General features: G+C 34.8%; 1 protein-coding gene across 9 annotated transcripts in view; it reads left to right on the top strand.

Annotated features, from left to right (window-relative positions):
• Positions 1-22,765, top strand: part of sif (guanine nucleotide exchange factor still life) — a 165,027-nt gene that overhangs the window by 18,124 nt on the left and 124,138 nt on the right. For all 9 annotated transcript variants that reach the window (XM_090156556.1, XM_090156550.1, XM_090156551.1 and 6 more), the window contains exon 2: positions 18,643-19,008. In XM_090156556.1, the coding sequence (XP_090012682.1) occupies positions 18,902-19,008 (107 nt within the window). In that variant the 5' untranslated portion in view covers positions 18,643-18,901. The remainder of the gene's footprint in view (positions 1-18,642; positions 19,009-22,765) is intronic.

Genomic DNA, 22,765 nt, shown 5'->3' with positions numbered 1-22,765 from the left:
CGATTACATAAATGCGTTCTTGACATCCTCTAGCGTTACCAATTCTCGCTTATTACAAAATATTCTAGTGTATTACAAAATTGTTCCGTTTTAAATAGTATTGAGATGGTGCCACTGCTAGCCCTACGTTATATATTCCGAAGTCATTCGATATTTTAAGTCGAATATTTACTCTGTCCCACGGATTTAGATATTTAATTGTTATAGTTTAGTTTATAAGTGAAATTTTTTTTGGTTTAAACCAGGTTTTTTATAAACACTGCTTTATTTTACTTTTAATGTATTTTTCGCTTTTGTTTAACCGTGCATACATATTACCAATCAACTAAAATTGATATAAGTAATAAAAAATATGCCTAGATTGAACCATATCAAAAGTCAAAATTTATTAGATTGAACCATGCAAAATCTCTTTGAAAAAATTTGTTTTATTTACATTGTACTTAAGGGGCTTGCACTTTAATTTTTAAATCATTTCTAGTTTACATCTTTGACTCTTTGTTGAAGACCGTAGATAAAATAAAGTGGCATATAGGACGAAGAAGGGTACACGACGACGGAATGTTTTCAGGTTATATATACTACATGAGAAAACCTATGGAATTTAGAGGATGGTATTGAAAATATAGTAAATGTGGTCACCTTGTAAATGTTTTAGAAATGTAATCATTTCGGTAAGAAAATGTACAAACATTTTAGAATAATTTTTAATTAATTAAAAAAACCAAATTATTAAAAAACCATTGGAATGGTTTTTTTTAATTACTTGGTTTAATCCAGTGTCGTTTAAACCAGCAAAGATCTGGTTAATCTTTGATATTAAACTAACCCAGAATTCTGATATCAAATTGTATCTGATTCATTATCCCAAGTAACCAATCTGAGCTGGATGAACGCGGTTATCTGACTAATACCTTGAGTATATATAATCTAGTAGAAAGCAAATCCAAATAAACAGGAACAAAATTTTCCAAAGGAATTTGATCGTGGGATATGTAATTATGGCTATGTTTCAAAGTAAAGTTTTTTTTCTAATACAATTTTTAATTAACCAAATAACTCTAATCTCTTAATTTGTAAACTCGTAAAAAGAGGGCTATAAGTCGCATGATGACTTGGCCCTCACAAAACCAAATTTATAATAAAATATTTGATTTAATTTGTCGGTGAATGAATTCTGATTAGTTTCGGGCTTAAACTATTCGAATGTAAATATACATAATCTGTTATCTGGTCTATCGTAATCACTTCTAGTGGTCGAATAAGGCAACTGTTATCTGAGAATCGGTTGGTAGGACTACTGCCATATGATACACGAGAAGTACATTAGCTGCTGAATTTTCGTCTGCGATTTTAAAACTCAAAAAGTCTGCTTAGCAGACGAAAATCGAGTAGCAAAGTGAGTTTATCGCGATGGCCGCTAGGCCACTCCTAAGTTGACTGAAAAGGTTAATATAAACGAGATAAAAAGTGCGTGGTAGCTAAAACCATAAGTCTATAATTACGTTCCATAAGTCTGTCAGTTAATCGACATAATTATACTGATAGCTACGTATGAAGTGACGTAGAAATCCATCTAGTGATAAATATATGCAATTTAAAACGCGAAAAAAGTGCGTATTAGACCTAATGGTCATTAGTCTGAAGTCCAAAAATATGTGTGGATTAAAGAACTTAACATTTTACACGCGGAAGATATCTAACTGACACAGTTATGTGAAACGTAATTAGGGAATTGCGTATGACGGTCTCACATTTTCTAAAACTCACTGTACACTTTTTAAAGAGCCGAAAAGTGTCAAATACAATCAGTCATATCACGGAACAATCCCACACAATGGCTGCCCCCGTAGAGCGTGCTTTCTTCCTGAATTCTAATGGCGTTGACTTCAATGAGGGCCGTGTCTTTTTTGTTACGAGAGAAATGTAGCCATAGAACCATTAATATCACCGCTATCCCGTAGTTATATTAGAGGGAAGCGAAACCAGTTCTTTTCAGTCCGCCGCGTCATAGATGGCGCAGGAATTATACTCTGGTAAAAAGACTAATTTTATTAATTGCGTTTTGGTTGACACCATTGATAAAAGGTAGAACTGTTTATTCTAGGACTATGGAGCCCTCTATATAATGTGGATGGAGGTTAAACTTAAAGGCTTAATTTTAGAAATTAAAAAAAAATAATTAATTACTATTAAATTAAAACGAAGAATTAATATTAATTAATTATTAATAAATTAAAATTAAGCAGTAATATTAATTTATTACTATTAAATTAAAACGAATAATTAATATTAGTATTAATCACTATTAAATCATAATGAAGAATTGAATAATATTCAATTAATATTAAATAAAGATAAAGAATTAAATTAATGTTCAATTAATATTAATTAAAGATGAAGAATTAAATTAATGTTAAATTAATATGAAATAAAGATGACGAATTAAATTATTATTAAATTAAAATTAAGAAATGCATTGATATTAAATTAAATTATTATTAAATTAAAATTAAGAAATGCATTGATATTAAATTAAATTATTATTAAATTAAAATTAAGAAATGCATTGATATTAAATTAAATTATTATTAAATTAAAATTAAGAAATGCATTGATATTAAATTAAATTATTATTAAATTAAAATATTATTACTACACTCTTCTCGGCAAAATATGTAGATGTTAAGTAAATCCACTGCCAGGGTTCCCGCAAGGTACTGATGAGTCCCAAATAGGACGAAACCGGTCTATCGTTGGAATTTCTGGCTATTTTATTTAGTTTTTTACTCGAAGATCTATTTGGTCCAAGATTCGCATCTTTATGTTTACGCGAGGACCAATTGGTACGAGTTATTTGTAAGTTTGTTAATTCCTCAAATTTGTTTAGGGTTTAGCTTTTTAGTCCCTTTTCATTATGGACTATTCTATCTATTCGCGTGTTTTATCAAATTATGTAGATGTCGACTTAAGCGCCGGACTATATTTTGGCGTTGGCCAACTTTTTTGCTTAGTTTTAACACACTATAACCCTGCTAACACCAACGCTAAAACGAATTATTAAAAAAATACTTCGGGTTGCCTAAACTCCCACGCTAAGAATGAGAAGAAAAAAAACACGCGAAACGTCAGCCTCAACCAACGTATACCTTTTTCGAGAAGCAATGTTCGAGAGTTTTGTCAGTTTTTGTGGCCTTTGTTGATCTTGGCGCCAATTTACGTTGAACCCCACGGCCCAATTTGTGACGTGTAACTTCAACTCCTCCCGTCATTAAGTAACGTACCAATTTTCTTAATCTTCCAAACTGAAGAAATGAAAAAAAAAATTAAAAGAGAAACGTGGAATACAATTTTTATAAATTCAAGGTGAATTTTCCAGACGTTTCAGTGACGCCAGTTTGATTTTAATTTTGGCACCGGTAATTATCACGCGCTACCATAAGTATATGAGAAACATATTACTCGTAAAGTTTTCCAACGGTAGTGGCAGCGCCAGGAGGGTTTGATCAGGTAGGCGAAGTACTTTGGGACCCTATTTTTTATTTTTGGAGGTCCCTTAGAAAGATTTTGGGGCCCCTTTATAATTTCCTAAAGCTATCAAAATATTAAGTTTCGTCCCCAAAATTTCCGTTTCTACGTTCCTTGCCAAAAGGTTCGGTAGACTTTTAATGAATATCAAAGTTATCTCAAAGAGTTTTCGCTAGGATTTGGAGGGTCCCTTAAAAATTTCTAGCTTGGCTACTTTCCTTGCACCACCACTATCCAATGGGCACGAATTTCATGCCAAACCGCATACCATAAAATGAGTGAAAATGTACTGCCATCCATCTTAGGATTAAAATGTTAAAATTACGCTGTGTGGTGATAGCTACCTATTTCTAAACTATATTATCTCGGTGTAATATGGAATGACATTAGCAATATTATCAGATAACAGTTGCTTATCTGCTCCGATAAAAAAACTATGACAAATCAGATATTAGATTGTCTACATTTACGTTCAGATATTATCAGATATATCTATTATGATCAAAATGTAAACCGGAAAATAATTTGATTAAACCGACCGACAGAATGTGAGTAGATTTCAAATAAGTTTCCCTGATTAAATTCCTTTTGAAATTTTAATTTCTATTTATTATTATTTGCTCTCCACAAGATTTCTTCAGCTAACTGAATTTAGTCAAAATAATTATAGCAGGTCAAATCAGATCGCTTTCTTGAGATAATTAATCAGATAACATTTTAGAACAGATTGCTGGGTAAGGGAATATAAAAAAAATTACTGATCTGACTAACTGATTATCTTCAGATATCTGAAAATTGTTAATTGGACGAGCTGATTAGGTGGCCGCTGGAAGCGCTACTTATATCTAAAAAATAGATTATTCACTTTTGGCGTTATTTATCATTTCAATTATTTTCCTTCATGTCGATATTTCAACATTTAAAAAGTTATATTTATCTTTGTTACGGATAAATAAAAATAACGATTCTATACAAATTTTATATTCCTAAATTTCTCTCAAATTGGTGCTAGCTATGTATTCTCGAAAAATAGTCTTTGATAATTATAATATTACTTATGGCATTTTCAAATATTTTACAATCTTGACATTTTTTTCTGTTCCAAGTGCCGTTCAAGGTTATTAACAATAGAGAAAGGAATTAAAAAGTCCCCTCACGTAATCACTAAAGCGTTGTTTGCGATACGAAGGTGTACAGGTATTATCTTAATTAACCTAATTTACACTTTCTAACCGCGAGATAAATTCGTTGAAAGACGTTCTATTGTAACCGGCTCAACCGTTGCTGAAGCAATCGTATCAGCACTTTCAAAATACTTATAAAGTCCATTATTGCAAAGATGTTAGAATAGCACCGCGAAAATCGAGTTGAAAACTTGGTTTGAAATTCTCAAATTAACTTTTCTTTTGACAACGGATTCAAATGCAATGCAAAAATGGTAAATATAATTAAAATGACTACAATTGGAAGAGGCTTTAGCAAAAACTTCATTTTTATATTTTTGTTTGAAGAAAAGAAATTCTTAAGAAGAGAAATTTTATTTTATGTCCACGAAAGATTAAGTTTAAGAAAGACTAATGAGGAAACAAGGCGTCGCGTTCAACGAAGAGTTTTTGCATTTAAAACTAGGACTAAGCTTGCCATTTAATTTAGTCGTAAGTTTATAATTACGTTTCGTGTCAGTTCCCTATCTTCAGCGTGTTCAATTTTTAACGAGGGCCATTTCAAGATTGACCGCGCATTTTGGCTGTACTTGGGACCCAGTCATTAGGCCTAATACGTGCTCTTTGTCTCGTCATTGTAGTGTCTGGCAGCCATGCCGACGCACAGCACTGGCGCGTGTTTATTTGTTTTTAATTTGCTTTTTTTTTATCTTTTGGGTATGACGTCTATTAGCAACGTTAGTTCCAAAATTCGGTAACTCAACTTTTTGGCGTTTCTTGAGAGTATTTCAACCTTCGTTTATTGTAAAAATATAAAAAACAAATACTAAAAATATAGTTTAAAAATTTAGATTTTTACCTCTTTTAAAAAGCGCTTCGTAGTAAAATATTTTAAAATTTCATTAATTTTTTACTCAAATTTCGTTTTTTGAGGTACCCAATTTTTGAACTAAGCTGACGAATTTCGACTGTCTGACACCGAGGCGCTGGTTACCGAATTATTAGACTTATGATTTAGTGTTACCCACTATTTTTATGTACAATGTTAGATCAGTAAGAAGAAATATTTGGCCGACTGAGAAATCGGACAAATGGACAGTCGGCCAAATGGACAGTGCATTTGACCGACTGCTCATTTTTTCGACTACTCATTTGACCAACTGCTAAAGACATAGAGAAGTACAGGCAATAAGAGTCGGTGAAATGAGCAGTCGTTCAAATGAGCATGTGGTCAGAAATTTATATACCGGTGCTCCAAGTGAATCAAAAAGCCTACTACACCGGTGGTCTCATCAGAATGCAATTCGCCAGCGTCCACAAGCCCGGACAGGTGACAAAGCCAGCATGGGTAGGAGAACCCCACTACTGATGGTCTCACCCTCGACGCAAGCCACTCATCCCGACAAAAGGCGCAGCAATGGTTTGACCAGCCCCCACTTCGCGCACAGCTGTGGGATAGAGAGTGGGTGCTATAGCAACGCCAGCCGGCACCCCACCTACGGAGGTAGAGAGCTAAGCCCTTTGGAGAGAGCTCCTAAAGGGGACGACGGGCACACAGCAGTCCTAGTAACCCGGCACAGCTGGCAACGGAGATCCCGGTGGGACTCCAAAAGGCCGGGAAACAGGACCGCCGTGCCCTCATACGGAGGCCCGCCGCCCCACAGCAGGCTACCCAATCCGCCGAGGCGGCCAGGTTGCCTGGACCCTCTCCGTTAGCCTGAGCCGAAGCCCAGTATCTAGCCCCTACCTGACCGAAGTCGGAGGTGGAGATAGGACCATTTGATCAGAGCTAACATCTCCCAGTGCGACACCGCCCTTATGGGTTACAAGAGCCGGACCCCAAATCCCCGGTAAAGCCACCAGTTATTGCACACCCTGACCCATAAATGAGCAGTCGGTCAAATGAGCAGTTGGTCAAATGAGTAGTCGGCCAAACGAGTAGTCGGCCAAACGAGCAGTCGGTCATATGAGTAGTTGGACAAATCAGCAGTCGGTCAAATGGGCTGCTCATTTGGCTGACCAGAATTTCGGCTAAAAGAGTAGTAGGCCAAATTAGTAGTCGGCCATATGGTATGCTCATTTGGCCGACCGAAAAGTCGACCAATGGGCATCTATACAATAAAAAGCTGTTGGTTGGGTGGTAGGTAGGTAGGTAGGTAGGTTCGTCAACCGATTTTGGCGACTTATTTCTCGATTTTCTGATGCTTTTCGCGCGCGCATTACGGGCGAGAGCGTCGCGTGGCATTTTTTGCGTACGCTACGATTTGCGTTTTCGCATCGAGTCGGCTTCGATTTCCGATTTGGTTTTTACACACAATCCTTAGGGATTTGTGTGTATTACGATCACCTACTGTATAGCCGCTGCCGCTGCCGTACACACGATTGCTCGCGGTACATTAGTGGTACAAAGGCGATTGATATCTCAATCGGTAGGCACTATTATAGCCTCGACGGGATTTTCGTAGTTTTGGGATCGGAGCCCGAGAAATGGGGCATTTGCCCACTTTAGTGTTTTTGGTCGATTTTCAATTAAATGTACCCCACCACCCGCGTAGGCACTATTGTCATATTTGAATTTCGTGCCAATTGATACAGGTGCCATCTAACTCGTTCGCGTTTCGCTACCTTATTTCCAAAACCAGGTAACTCGAAAAACTTGTTCACCACCTTTTTATAAAAAAATAAATTAAATGAACGTGTTTCCGCGAGCGTGTTTGCGTTTCGCTATCTTATTTCCAAAACCAGGTTACTCGAAAGGCTTGGTTTTTATACAAATTAATTTAAATGAACGTGTTCGCGTTTCGCCACCTTATTTCCAAAACCAGTTAATTCGAAAAACTTGTTCGCGACCTTATTTCCAAAACCAGGTAACTCGAAAATCTTGGTTTTTTTTTTAAATTAATTTACATTAAAGTGTTCGCGTTTCGCCACCTTATTTTCAAAACCAGGTAACTCGAATAATTCTTTTCCGATAACATTCCTCTTGGGTTTATTAAGTTAATACATCAGTGGGATTGTGTGTACTTAAATGTCCGTGACATCTTGTTAGTTTTTCTATTAAAATTTTTCTAAAGTGACGCAAATGTCAGTTTCTAACAAGTTGGCATGCCAAAATATACCTCTCCTCGGAAGAATGGTCTCTAGTGGTATTAATTTCTCGACACGACCCCCAAAGATATCTCCGCAATTCATAGTTATTTACGAAAAACGTATTCTCGGTTCAAATTTTAATTTTCATTTTAATAATTGAGACGAAACAATCAGAATATTATAAATTAAGTAGTTACAACAGCGAGTTAGACTTACTAAAACAATGCACAATTGAATTTAACCCTTTTTACAGTACATGTTTATCAGTTGAATATAATACTAAGCAAATTTTAATGAAAGAAATACCTACAGATGGTATTTGTATTTTTCTCGCTTACGAAATACTTGCCGCATCTTTAACGCTCATTTTATTTCAACGCTCGTAGACATCCAGTTGACGTTGTGACACATACCGCATGAAAAAGACCAATGCCGTCCAATTTCCAATATCATATAATGACTCGCACACCCAGGAAATCATTGACTGCGTTAGAAATCGTAGATATCCAAATATCCACACCAAATATATTTACAAGAAGCAAAAACCTTACCATCAACAAAGCACAGAGAGCCACTTGACTAACCGCCAGCTCTTAAAGCAATTAACGTTAAATTATCTCCTTTGAATTAACACAACTATATATAGGTCGTTAAGAATACCCGTAAATAAATAACAAAAAAACTAACAAAGTGGACCACCTACAGGGTCTACCCTTTAACCCTCTAATCTCGGCTGACTGCGCTAAAACAAGATTTAACCTTTAAAATTTCATTCGTAAAAAAACCAGATTAGGCCTTCATAAATTCATTAATAAAAAAAGACTTTATTACCTATTATGCTTACGATACGTGTCTTAATTTCAGTGAACCTAAGCAGCCATCGGTGGTTCTGTGGTAGAGCGCTCGACTGCCAAGCCGAATGGCCTGGGTTCGAAACCTGGGTGGCGCATTTGTTTTTAATCAATAGAGAAACGCTAAATTAGAATTTCTTCGATGCAATAATTTCAATTTCAATTCTATTTCAATTAAACCAAAATTTCGTACTCTATTAAATACGCTTCCGATAAAGCTGAAGGTCTAATTTTCAATAAAGCGTAACAAGTGTCGGTGGTTCTGTGGTAGAACGTCCGCCTGTCAAGCAGGCGGTCTCGGGTTCGAAACCCGCCCGATGCGATTGCAAATTGATACTACGACGAATACCGTGTACAAATGGTGGAAACCCTGCCATTGGACGTTGAGAGGTAGCATTACACTCAACACTCGGTCCGTCCCAAAGTCATTAGGAAGAAGTTGGAGAGAAAACGCCCATACAAACACAACAGTCTCAACATGCACAACCATCAGAACACAAACACAACAAACTCAACACTCACGCATAAACATTACAAAAACGTAATACACCGAACCGTCACGACGGTGAGCGAAAAAACACCATACAAACCAAACCGCAAATGATTCCGTTAACGCTCACCGTCACACGGTGGTTTTGCCAACCCTTCGAGAAACTGCGAACGCAGAGATCTCGAGAAACTGCGCACGCAGTGATTACACTTTGCACCGAAAATGCGAACGCGTTCGCAGGCCTGACAGACAGACCCACAGACAGACACGGTGATTGTATAGCCCCTCCTAGGGGACATAGTCCCCTCGGAGAGGTAAAAATGCTCAAAATCTGTCGCCCCTGAGAGTTGGACCGTGTTTGTCCCAACACGCAATACACCCGAAAATGTTCTCTCTTGAAGCCGCAAATTTCGGAGGGGGGGATCGTGCGGGGGAGTACCAGAAGGCCTGTGTGTTTCGGAACCGGGGGGAGGGGTTTCGTGTTCGTTCCGATTTGTTAGTCCCGTGGTCTTTATGCATCAGCCATTGGGTACAGGGAGGTTTGGAACGTCTGCGAGTTTGAGTTATTTTTGCGTAATCCGGTGTACAGACTTTCTAAGAGTGGTTAGCCCCTCGCCGCCACCAGGCCTGCGGTATTCAATATATTTATGGAGGTAATCGCTTTGGCGAATTGCCGATGTCAGTAGACGCTTCAAAGGAGTATATTATTATAAATATTATATAATTATACTATAATTATACTGATATAGTTATTTTTTATTTAGTTTTAGTTAGGGCTGTTAATTTTCCGGAAAAATAAAATGCGGAAAAATTTCCAGAAAAATAAAAAATTTAAACATAAATTACTTTTCAAGGGTTTTTAATGTTTTAAACTCTTTATCGATTTAAAATGACTAATATCAGTAAACATACTACAAAACATTAATAGTGTTACATTTCAACCAGTTTAAACTAGTCTATAGGTTTAGTTTTACTTTTAGATTAGAAAAAATGAGGTGAAAATGCCGCTTTATTTAAATTTGCAAACAATATATTAGAAAAATCATGGAATGAAAACGTTTTTAATATTTTTCGGAAAAATACGGAAAATTTTCCGGAAAAAAGGCCTCGGTAATTTTCCGCGGAAAATTTTCCGACTTACAACACTAGTTTTAGTTCCTTTGTATCATTATCACATTTTCTAGTTTTTCCTAATGAATAAAATTTCTATGGTGCCCCTAATTTCTATATTTCTTGATTCCCTAAGCATTTGTTTTTTTTGCCTAATGGTTAATCCAGGGCTGCAAAAAGTAACAAAATATCCAAAAGTACGCAGGGCTGGCGCCAGGAGATTTTTCTCAATCGTGACTTAAAAATTGAATTTTGCAAATGTATATATCGACTTGAGGAGGCCCCGAAAGAGGCCCCTCAAATCGATTTGTGGGCCCTTTAGTGAAAACAAACGTAGGCTATAGCCGGTCCCATCTACTCTTAACGCCATCCTTGTAAGTAAGACACTTTACAATTTAGAATAGTCTATCGTATATTGTGAAATCAGAAGTTTCGGAAGAGAAAACACGTCACTCTGTAGGCTCTGCGTGGGCAAAACTACTGCTCGGTATAGTTACATGGCAGTTCCAAAGATTATCTTCCGAGTATCACGGAAACAAATGCTTTAATTTCGTCTACATATTTTCTGCTAACCCGAATTAAGCCTTGTTAACAACTCGGCGGGAGTTGTCAGTACTTAGCCACAAAATGATTTATGTGGTCATTAGCGAAAATGGTTGATCGAATTTTATTGTCAAAAAATTGGTAGATCCAAATTCAACTTTGGTCGAAAATTGCAATAAAAAAAGTGTGCTATTTGATACAATTATCACTGTAAGAAATTACCGTAATTTTAACGGTCAAATTACTGGCAACGAGCTGCCAGTAATTTCACCCTTAAAAAAAATTATAATTTCCATTATAATTCAATGCTATGTTACCGTAAAATTTACAACAGAGAAAAAGTTAAAATAATAGAATAATTACTGTTAAAAATCGGTTTATAAAATGTTAATTTGACGGTGAAAATCAATTTAATTTTACAGTGATCATGTTGTTAAATTTCATTCTCCCACCAGAACAATGCAATTAAACCGTAAATTTCGAGAGTTTAGATTCCATGGGCTTATTTTATTCTGCTGGGGAATTTCACGCATTAGAATCAAATGCGACATACTTAGACAAGTACACATTTATTTAAAACCATGTGTATCCCGCTGTACTTCGCACATTTAAGCTATGTACTTTTACCTCATATCTGCCAACACAACAGTCTGCTTAGAATCTGAGCGTTGGAAAATAACCTTAGATAGGCATGTTCTCAAGATTAAAACGATTACATCACAAACTGCTTTCAATTGAAAGGAAATATCATGTTTGGAACCGAAAATCTATCTAACTAAAACCATCACTATTATGATGTTGCGTTTTAATTCTTTAGCATAAATGGCTCTTTGGGGGCTCTCTATTTTATATATATACCATGACTGGCATTAATACAACAGACCACTGGAACAAAGTTGAAAGAATTTGTTTATTTTTCCGTCCTTACGCACTTTTATAAACAGTAACCATTTTACTTCATGCCCAGTTTGCTTTAAAGCAAACTGGGCATGAAGTAAAATGGTTACTGTTTTTAAAACAGTGAAAATGTCGTAGCGTTTACAATTTTAAAACGGTTATTTAGTGACACACAGAACGGTGTGGTTTCCATGTTCAAACTCCTTGGGTGCTCAGTGGCGTAACTAGGCCAGTGCAGTGCATTGCGGCCCAAATTATAGAAGAGGCCCATTAATCCATTTGGCTGTGGGGCCCACTTCATATAAGAGGGCCCATTTTTCCATATTGCTTTAAGACGAACCTTATATGTGATGGCCCATTAAGCAATTTTGCTTTAGAGCACACCTCATAGAAAAGGGCCAATTTTTTTCATTTTGCTTTTTGTCCACCTTACGGAATTGCCTAATTTTTGCATTTTGCTTTTGGGCCCACGTTATAGAAGTGGACCCATTCTTACATTTTTTTGGGGCCCGCGTTATAAAAAGGGGCCCATTTTTACATTTAGGGCCCAGATAATAGAGGGGGCCCATTTATAAATTTTGCATTGAGACACAATTTTTCTAGCTGCGCCACTGACTGTACTAAATTGTAAACCCCTTCTTGAGCCTCTTTGAACATCTATAAGATTTTACCCATCCCTTGACAATATTTAAATTTTCCCCTAAAAAGAGAGTTTCCGCTACGCCCCTGGATTCACGACGAGTTCATGTTTGAATTAAATTTGGTCATCTATTTGACGTTAAAGCCAATTTTTTAAATAAACTACGTTTCACATTTTTATTTAGTCTTTTGTTACTGTAAAAAATATTGCATTCTTACGTTTAGTTTTACGGTAATAAATATTTAACCGTTAATTTAAATATGAAATAACCGTAAAAAAATTACAACAATTTAACCGTTAATTTTAATGTGAACTTACCGATGGATAAATAACGGTATTTTCACTGTTAATTTCCATGTGAACTTACCGTTAAATAAATAACAGTAATTAAACCGTTGATTTTACGGCAAAAATTGATACGGTCATTTTACTATAAATTTTACGGTGAAATTACTGTTCAGTTACGGTAATTTCTTAGAGTGTACAATGTACGAAATTCAACTATGTTCAAAATTATTTGACCCATACAGAATTATATTTAAACTGGATTCAATTTGGATCCAAATTTGAACATTGGGTCCAGTCATTTTCGTTAAAAAATATCCTTGGTTGAATATGAAATGTCATACTTCCCCTTAATACGTTACTTATGATACAATGTAGAAAGTAGAAATTTCGTAATCCAGCCACGATGGTTAATACCCTCGGCACAGCGCGTTCTAAAACCATATAACCCCTTTTTTGTATATCTTTATACCGCTTACTCTATCAATCAAACTAGTAATCGACTCGTATCCCACGATCAATATTAAATTTATTATTCATTTCAAACCCTTATTTGAAATTCTATATACATTTATATACAACAGGAGACGGGAAGCGAAGAAAAAACCTCCAAGCTGTATATAGAGAAGATTTCCCTGGAATAGAATATGGAGTAAAAGTTTGGTTGGCGTGTGTATACCCCTACATCAGCCAGTAGAGGCTACCGCGACCTCGCCGCCTCTTTAATCGATCCAAAGGAAAGCGAGCGGAGACCTCTGCTTGCACATTGTAGATTTTCATACAAATAAGTAACCCTTTTTTTAGGAGGAAAAAGGGGAGGTTTACGGGAGGCTTCTGTTACTTACGAGGGGAAAGTATGAATATGTAATTGAAAATCGGGTGGTTTCACTCTGCCGTCTCTCTCGCTACCATGTACTGGGTAATTGTATTTACTGCTGGGGAAGATGGTATACCACCTTTTTCTATCTACTTTAGGTATGAAATGGCCCACGATTTGTTTCAGAAACAGCGCGCTGACTGTGATCCAAAATGATATGACAGCTCGCCTAAGTAACGTAATAACAATAAGTATAACGGGATACCAGTGTGATAGTAGTGGGAAATTTCTTCTAAATAATTGCACACTATTGGTTAATTTCTTCTATATCCCTCGTGATCCAAATGATATGGCAGCTAGCATAAGTAACGTAATATTGAATAAGTGCGACACTATTGGCTAATTTCTTCTACGTCCCTCGTAGTCCAAATGACATGGCAGCTAGCATCAAGGGGGTCTCGATCAAAAAGATGTTTGAAAAAATTTCTGTACGAGTTAAAATTGGTGACGTCACCCAGATGAGCCTCCGTTGATTTTCAATATGATCTCATCTGGCTGACGTCACGATTTTACCTAGCAACGCAAAAGCCGTAATATTTTGATAAAAAAAACCATGTGATCGAGGCAACCTTATTGTTCCCTTTTTTACGAACCTTGAGCTAGCATAAGTAACGAAATATAAAATAATTGCACACTATTGGTTAATTTCTTCTATATCCCCGATCGTTATCCAAATGATATGGCAGCTAGCATAAGTAATGTAATAGTGAATATATGCGACACTATTGGTGAATTTCTACTACAACCCTCGTGATACGTATGATATGACAGAAAACATAAATAGCGTAATATAGAATAGGTGCGACACTATTGGTAAATTTCTAAGAAATAGCCCCACACGGTAGTGACTTCCGGGAATGCAATCTCTTTCGATCGCGTGAGTTCGAGATTGTGCAAAATTTAAAATGATAAAAATAAAAATAGTGCTTTCGGAAAAATAATTAATTATTGAATTTGCTGACCAATACGGAAAAAAATAAATGTACAAATGATCTAGCTTATATACTTCAAACTTGGAGGGTCCGTTTTAGACTTTTACAAAATTTACAGAAGATTATGTTCAAACTTGGAGGATAATTAGACTTTTACAAAATTTATAGAAAAAATGTTCTAACTTGGAGGATCCTTTTTAGACTTTTACAAAATTTATAGAAGATAATGTTTAAACTTGGAGGGTCCGTTTTAGACTTTTACAAAATTTACAGAAGATAATGTTCTAACTTGGAGGATATTTAGACTTTTACAAAATTTATAGAAGATAATGTTCTAACTTGGAGGATTCCCTTTAGAATTTTACAAAATTTACAGAAGATAATGCTCAAACTTGGAAGATCCTTTTTAGACTTTTACAAAATTTAGAGGCTGCCATTTAGACTTTTACAAAATTTAGAGGCTGCCATTTAGACTTTTACAAAATTTAGAGGCTGCCATTTAGACTTTTACAACATTTAGAGGCTGTCATTTAGACTTTTACAAAATTTAGAGGCTGTCATTTAGACTTTTACAAAATTTAGAGGCTGTCATTTAGACTTTTACAAAATTTAGAGGCTGCCATTTAGACTTTTACAAAATTTAGAGGCTGTCATTTAGACTTTTACAAAATTTAGAGGCTGCCATTTAGACTTTTACAAAATTTAGAGGCTGTCATTTAGACTTTTACAGAATTTACAGCAGCTTTGTGGCCCCCGTTTAGAGTTTTATTACATTAGGTAAACGGACTAGCTTGGGGGCCGACCTTGACGCTGCTCTTCCAAGTATTACTAGCTTACACCCGACAAGTGTGCGAATGTCCTACTTACGGTTGTTACGTTACTTAGGTAGCTAGTTACGAGGTTAGCTCCCTCACTCTCCGCCAAAGCGTATGATCGGCTGGCAAGTGAGCGCGCTGCGAAAACGTAAGTTCGATCGATCTGATTAGGGATTCTGCAGTGGCCGGCGCGGCGGTAACCGTGGTTTGGTTTTATTCTATCAAGTGACCTCAGCTAGGAGACGCTTTTCCTCCGTTCGCGCTTATCAAGATCTCGTATCTTTACCAATTTTGTGATATTTTATATTGGGTTGTCCGGTGTTTTGCTTATCAACCGAAACAAAATGATCCTTTTTTAGGTTTGGGTTGACTCAACCGAAATTGACGTATACTCGAAATCACTGTTACCTTCGACCACTACCAAAGGCGGTGGTTGTTCGGCCTCCGCTAGATATGTAATCCGTTAAATAAAGTGATCTGTAAGAAATATTAATAAATTAGAGTGTGCTAAAAGTTATTGTATGCCACTAATATGAAGTAAGAGCTTGGAAGGGCTTTGTAAAAAAAATTAGTATTTTCATAAAAATATTTTCCCACTTAAATATTGAATTTAAAGTAAGTACCTCAACCACCGTCATTCGTAATAACATCCGCTTCTACATTAAAAAGGTCATGGCAACCCTGTTTTAAAAGATTTTACAACTAACGGCTAAATTCAAAGTCCGTAAGTTGCGAGATGATTTTTATCTGTCGTGCTCTTAATTGAAAATTGCACCTTTAACAAACGGAAGAGTACTGAGGGCATCTATGATGGTTGTTTGGACACCATTCCAAATTATTGAGAGATTACTAAGGCTAACACGTGTGAGCGTGTTGGGACACTCATATTGCAATTAAGCAAGGTAATGATCTGTAATTATAAATCATGTTATATATTATTCATATTATATCATTGTATATATTATACATATTATATCATTGTATATATTATACATATTATATCATTGTATATATTATACATATTATATCATTGTATATATTATACATATTATATCATTGTATATATTATACATATTATATCATTGTATATATTATACATATTATATCATTGTATATATTATACATATTATATCATTGTATATATTATACATATTATATCATTGTATATATTATACATATTATATCATTGTATATATTATACATATTATATCATTGTATATATTATACATATTATATCATTGTATATATTATACATATTATATCATTGTATATATTATACATATTATATCATTGTATATATTATACATATTATATCATTGTATATATTATACATATTATATCATTGTATATATTATACATATTATATCATTGTATATATTATACATATTATATCATTGTATATATTATACATATTATATCATTGTATATATTATACATATTATATCATTGTATATATCATACATATTATATCATTGTATATATTATACATATTATATCATTGTATATATTATACATATTATATCATTGTATATATTATACATATTATATCATTGTATATATTATACATATTATATCATTGTATATATTATACATATTATATCATTGTATATATTATACATATTATATCATTGTATATATTATACATATTATATCATTGTATATATTTTACATATTATATCATTGTATATATTATACATATTATATCATTGTATATATTTTACATATTATATCATGTTATATATTATAATATTATATCATGTTATATATTATACCTATTATATCATTGTATATATTATACATATCATATCATGTTATATATTATAAAATTATATCATGTTATATATTATAATATTATATCACGTTATATATTATAATATTATATCACGTTATATATTATAATATTATATAATGTTATATATTATATGTATTATATAATGTTAAATATTATAGGTATTATATCATGTTATATATTATACATATTATATCATGTTATATATTATACATATTATATCATGTTATATATTATACATATTATATCATGTTATATATTATACATATTATATCATTTTATATATTATACATATTATATCATGTTATATATTATACATATTATATCATTGTATATATTATACATATTATATCATTGTATATATTATACATATTATATCATTGTATATATTATACATATTATATCATTGTATATATTATACATATTATATCATTGTATATATTTTACATATTATATCATGTTATATATTATAATATTATATCATGTTATATATTATACCTATTATATCATTGTATATATTATACATATCATATCATGTTATATATTATAAAATTATATCATGTTATATATTATAATATTATATAATGTTATATATTATATGTATTATATCATGTTAAATATTATAGGTATTATATCATGTTATATATTATACATATTATATCATGTTATATATTATACATATTATATCATGTTATATATTATACATATTATATCATGTTATATATTATACATATTATATCATGTTATATATTATACATATTATATCATGTTATATATTATACATATTATATCATGTTATATATTATACATATTATATCATTTTATATATTATACATATTATATCATGTTATATATTATACAGTTAGGCGAAATAATTTCTATGTATGTAGTGAAGTAAAATTGACTTCATACCCACGAAGTTGACTACCTCAAGCGATAAATATCCGAAACTTAAAAACGAAACGATCAGGCGTCGGTGCTACACCTTGGCACCTAGGAGCAACAAACACAGCACCCCACACAAGTCTTTCATTTTCTTGTGTACAGTTTTCATTGGTTAGACGCTTTAGCGCCTGCTGCCGTCGGAAGGGGAAAATTCGGAAATTGTCTTCCCCCTTTCCGTAAAACGTTCAGCTTAAAGGCTCGTCCAATGAAATTTGTACGCAACACTGCGTTAGCGTGTTTAAAGGCTAGCTGCGTTCTGATCGTGTTTGTTGCTCCTAGATGGCACGTTTCTTCGGACATCCTTACTATTACGACGAGGGAAAGAGCGCGTATTAGGCCGAATGATATATTCCGCAGTCTTGCTAAAAATTGACGTTTATTTTAGCAATTACGGGAAACGCGATTATCGACTTACGGTAGCGGTTACCCGGGTTCGCTTTGTTGTCGAATGACCCGTACGGTTATCAGGCGGACTAATAGCCCAATAAAAAGCGAAACGAACTCTCTACGGTTCCGTTTCCGAAGCTGACCGTCTAGCATGGACAGTTGCTAAGATCGATATTATTTTTCGAGGCGCGCGAATTCTCGGCTTTTTCTCGAGATAGGTTTGATTCGGCGATTTTGAAATGATCGCGCGGCATTTGTGAAAAAAATAAATACAACGGAGGATGTTTGTTGTCTTTTCAGTTGGTGCCGCGTTTGTCCGGCGCTGGGAATGTCCACGACGTTTTCAGGGCTGAGCCGAGGAAAATGGAATCGGTCTTCCGGCGCCGAGGAGGCGCGCTGGTCAGCCGCCGCGAGTGGTCAGTCCGAGCGGAGAAGGACGAGCGGCGGCGAGTCTAGATGGGCAGTGGCCGATTCGGCGGGAGGCCGATAGCCCCGCAGCGGCGACGTCCAGGAGCACCGGACCGTGGTCGAACCGGCGAGAGTCGGACTCGAGGCAGCGATGGGAAACAAGCTCAGCTGCTCCTGCGCTCCTCTTATCCGAAAAGCCTACCGTTACGAAGATTCACCCTGGCAAAACACCAGAAGAAGGGACGGACACTTGCTCAGGTACTCGCGCTCCTTACAATTCGCTTCTCTATACTTCGAATAAGTTTGCCCGGGAAAACCCAAAAATCCAACAACGCGCCAGGAGGTAGGCCAGGTATTCGCAAAAATTTTAAATTAGCGAAAACGTTTAGAGGTTGACTTTTAAATTCCTTAAATATCTACTAAAATTTATAGAAATTGAACTTAAAAAAGGGACTTCAAAGGTCTTCTAGGATTCCATTTGACACAGGGTTCGAAAATGGTGGAACGCATTTGATTTCAAAATTCCATCTATAATTTTGCAGATCGTAATTCGAGTTTGAACGAAAATTGTAATTGATCCCATTTTAATGAATTAAATTCCACTCTATTCCGATTTGATGAAAATTATTTGATTAAAACAGAATTGGATTCAAACTTGAGTTGTCTTGATTCCAGTTTGAATCTAAATTTGGACATAGAATCAAATCATTTTCGTATTAATTGTCAGGGGTCAGAGAATAGATGTTTCCATAAAATATTATCTAGAGGTTTTCTATTACGGTATTTCGACTTCACTAGCCATTTCAATTATAGATATAGTCTGCACACGTTGAAGTCGCGAGGGAATTACATAATTCGAAACGAGTCAAGAACGTAAATTAAATTGACGATTTAAGGGACGGGTCATTCCATGACAAAACGCCTGCCACAGAACACCCGACCCCTTTCGATTTTGCCCAAATTTTGTATACAGGGTTTTTTGGGCCTAGGAAAACGATTTTGACAGTTTCATAACGATCGGTTCAGCCGTTTACGAGATACAGCATACGCGTTTTTTCAAAAGTACGCCTTGACCCCCTAAATGTTTTCTACTATATCTTAAGACATAATTATCGCAAAATCACATGTAATACCTCATTTTAAAGACAATGCGCACCCTAATATGAATATTTAATCAGAGTTGTCATTTGACGTAAATGTCATTAAAATCTGGGCCTTTAAATAATTTGACCTTTGACCTTGCCTAGACACCTCAGTCGTAGGTCAACGATTTTAGCATTTTTAAAATTCCCACTATCGAATACATAATAATCACTGAAAATCTCAAAGTAATATTTGTAGTTTTCGAGATATTAATTTTTGAAATTTACCCCTCAAATTAATGAAAATGCTATTTTATACACGAAACTAGTTGACCTACTAAATAAATTAAAAATATTATTATTTTGGTAATTTTGAGTTTAGAATATCAAATACACTAATTCTTAAATTAAGTTGAGTTATTTACATATTATTTTTAGTTTTGCATGTTATCTGTAGACAGAAGACATCACTAAATTGCTTGTCCTTAAAATAGTCTGGCGTTCAATATTATTGTAGCGTATCTTACTGCACCCTAAAATGGAAATGTGCTAGATATCTCAAGAAAACCCAATATTGCTCTTAGTCATATCGATTACGTTTTTAATAACGTAAAAATGTTTTAATATCTTTTTAATATATAAAAGTTATAATTGAGTAGTTAAATATATTAACAGCGATAATTGAGTAGTGAAATAGAATTTATTTAACTGTATATTCTCGAACAAAGCCCTGAAATGGATCGAAATTGTTCGTTTTGGAGAGACAGTAGTAAATGTCATTTGCAAACACTTTCGAAAACAGTTGGTATCAACAACCATCTGTCCGAGGATGACAAATTAGTTCTTAGCAGCCGAACAGCTATACCTATGTCCAAAATAAGAAACATATGTCGTCACCATGAAGAACTTTTTATGAAAAGGTATTCAACGAGTCAAAAGAAGTGTATGAATCCTTTTGGGACTCACGACGCTGAAAGAAAGAGTGGACTAAAAACTATTTCATTGGATTTGTTCAAAAAATTAAAGTTACGAGGAATTGAAGTTATCGCTGGAAATAAGTTGTGCATCCAGTGTTTTATGTCTGCTGGAAAAAAAGTAAAGGATGAACTCCAAATACAGTTGGACGTTTCAGAAGTTCACACTGCACAAGAATCACAAGAAAGCGATTCTTTTTCATTTAGTCAACCTTGTTCATCGGGAGATGCGACGCAAGACGACAAAGCTATAGCTTTAGTGGCAGTTAACGAAACTCTAATAAACTTGGGAGAATCTCCTGTTAAAAGAAGTAAGAAATATATTCAATTTGAAAGAATTTATATATGTATACATATATAAATACATATATTTTTTAACTTTTGTACAGAAGGTTTGTCATCTCGCCAAAAAACAATTCTAAGCAGGACTAAGTTAAACGCTGTGAACAATTCATTGAAACGCAAATTAGAAGAGTCAATGGAAATTTCTCTTGATGAAACAGACGATAATATGGTTACGGACGATGTTTTTAGAAAGCTCGAAGAACATCGATTATATGAGAATATTTTGAACGAACTGAGAGAGAAATTCAATAACTCCAAGACATCATACGGCGAAAAGCTTCAGATCCTGACCTTGTCACCATTTGGAATACAACGCACAATGGAGGAATTTGGAGCACCAGAATACATGGTCAAACGAAGCAGGAATCTTAAATCTAGTCAAGGAATTCTTTCGCTACCAGAGAAACAATCGAAGGGATTAATATTGACCGAAGACGTTAAATCAAAGGTCGTTGAATTTTACGAAAATGACGATAACAGTCGTATGACACCTGGACAAAAGGAGTTTGTGTCAGTTAGAAACCACGAGACAGGTCAAAAAGAACATCATCAAAAGAGGCTTGTACTGCTAAACCTGAGAGAGCTCTATAACAAATTCAAGGAAGAGCATGATTTGACGTTAGGATTTTCGTCATTTTGTTATCTACGACCACCTTGGTGTGTATTAGCAGGTTCGTCAGGTACACATTCAGTGTGTGTCTGCACCTATCACCAAAATGTCAAGCTAATGATATCAGCTCTACCGTCTCCTTGTGCTTTAAAATGTGATATCGATTTCATGGCGCTCACCGTGTGTGACACTCAAAACAGGAATTGTATGATGAGGGTGTGCAAGGACTGTCCTGGGAAAAATGGTCTACTTGAAAATGAATATTTAACGAACCTTTTAGAAGATTTTGAAAATATAAAGTTCATGCAATGGGTGACAACTAACAGCACAAAGCTCATGACCTTGAGCGAGAGTGTTGAAAACTTTTTCGACTCTTTGGCCATTAAACTACTTGAACTAACGCGTCATCATTACACATCTAAGTCGCAATCTAATTATCTTAAAAACCTCAAAAAAACTCTAAAACCTGGTGACGTAATTGTTCTCGGTGATTTTGCGGAGAACTATTCCTTCGTAATTCAAGACGAAGCACAAGGGTTCCATTGGGACAATTCTCAAGCGACAGTGCATCCCTTCGTAATCTACTTCACTGTAGTCGAAAACGGAGAACTTAACCACTTAAATTTTTGTATTATCAGTGATACCAGAACACGTACAACCAATACTGTTCACAGTTTTTTAACTTATCTAATTCCAAATATAAAAACACATGTTCCTAATGTTAGAAAGCTAATTTATTTTACGGATGGATGTGCTGGACAGTATAAAAACAAATACAACTTTTCTAATCTCTGTTGCCACAAACAAGATTTTGGTTTGGACGCTGAATGGCATTTTTTTGCCACATCTCATGGCAAGGGACCTTGTGACGGAATTGGCGGAACAGTGAAGCGTAAAACAGCAAGAGTCAGTCTTCAGCGACCAGTGACTGGACAGATTTTGACTCCAACAGATATGTTTAATTTCTGCCTATCAAACTTCGAAAATATCAAGTTCATCTATGT

The sequence above is a fragment of the Leiobunum rupestre genome, chromosome 8, assembly GCF_980474605.1.
Source record: "Leiobunum rupestre chromosome 8, qqLeiRupe1.1.hap1, whole genome shotgun sequence".
NCBI classification, from domain to species: domain Eukaryota; kingdom Metazoa; phylum Arthropoda; class Arachnida; order Opiliones; family Sclerosomatidae; genus Leiobunum; species Leiobunum rupestre.
Note: the sequence above shows the minus strand (reverse complement) of the source record. Positions and strands in the feature narration are given on the sequence as shown.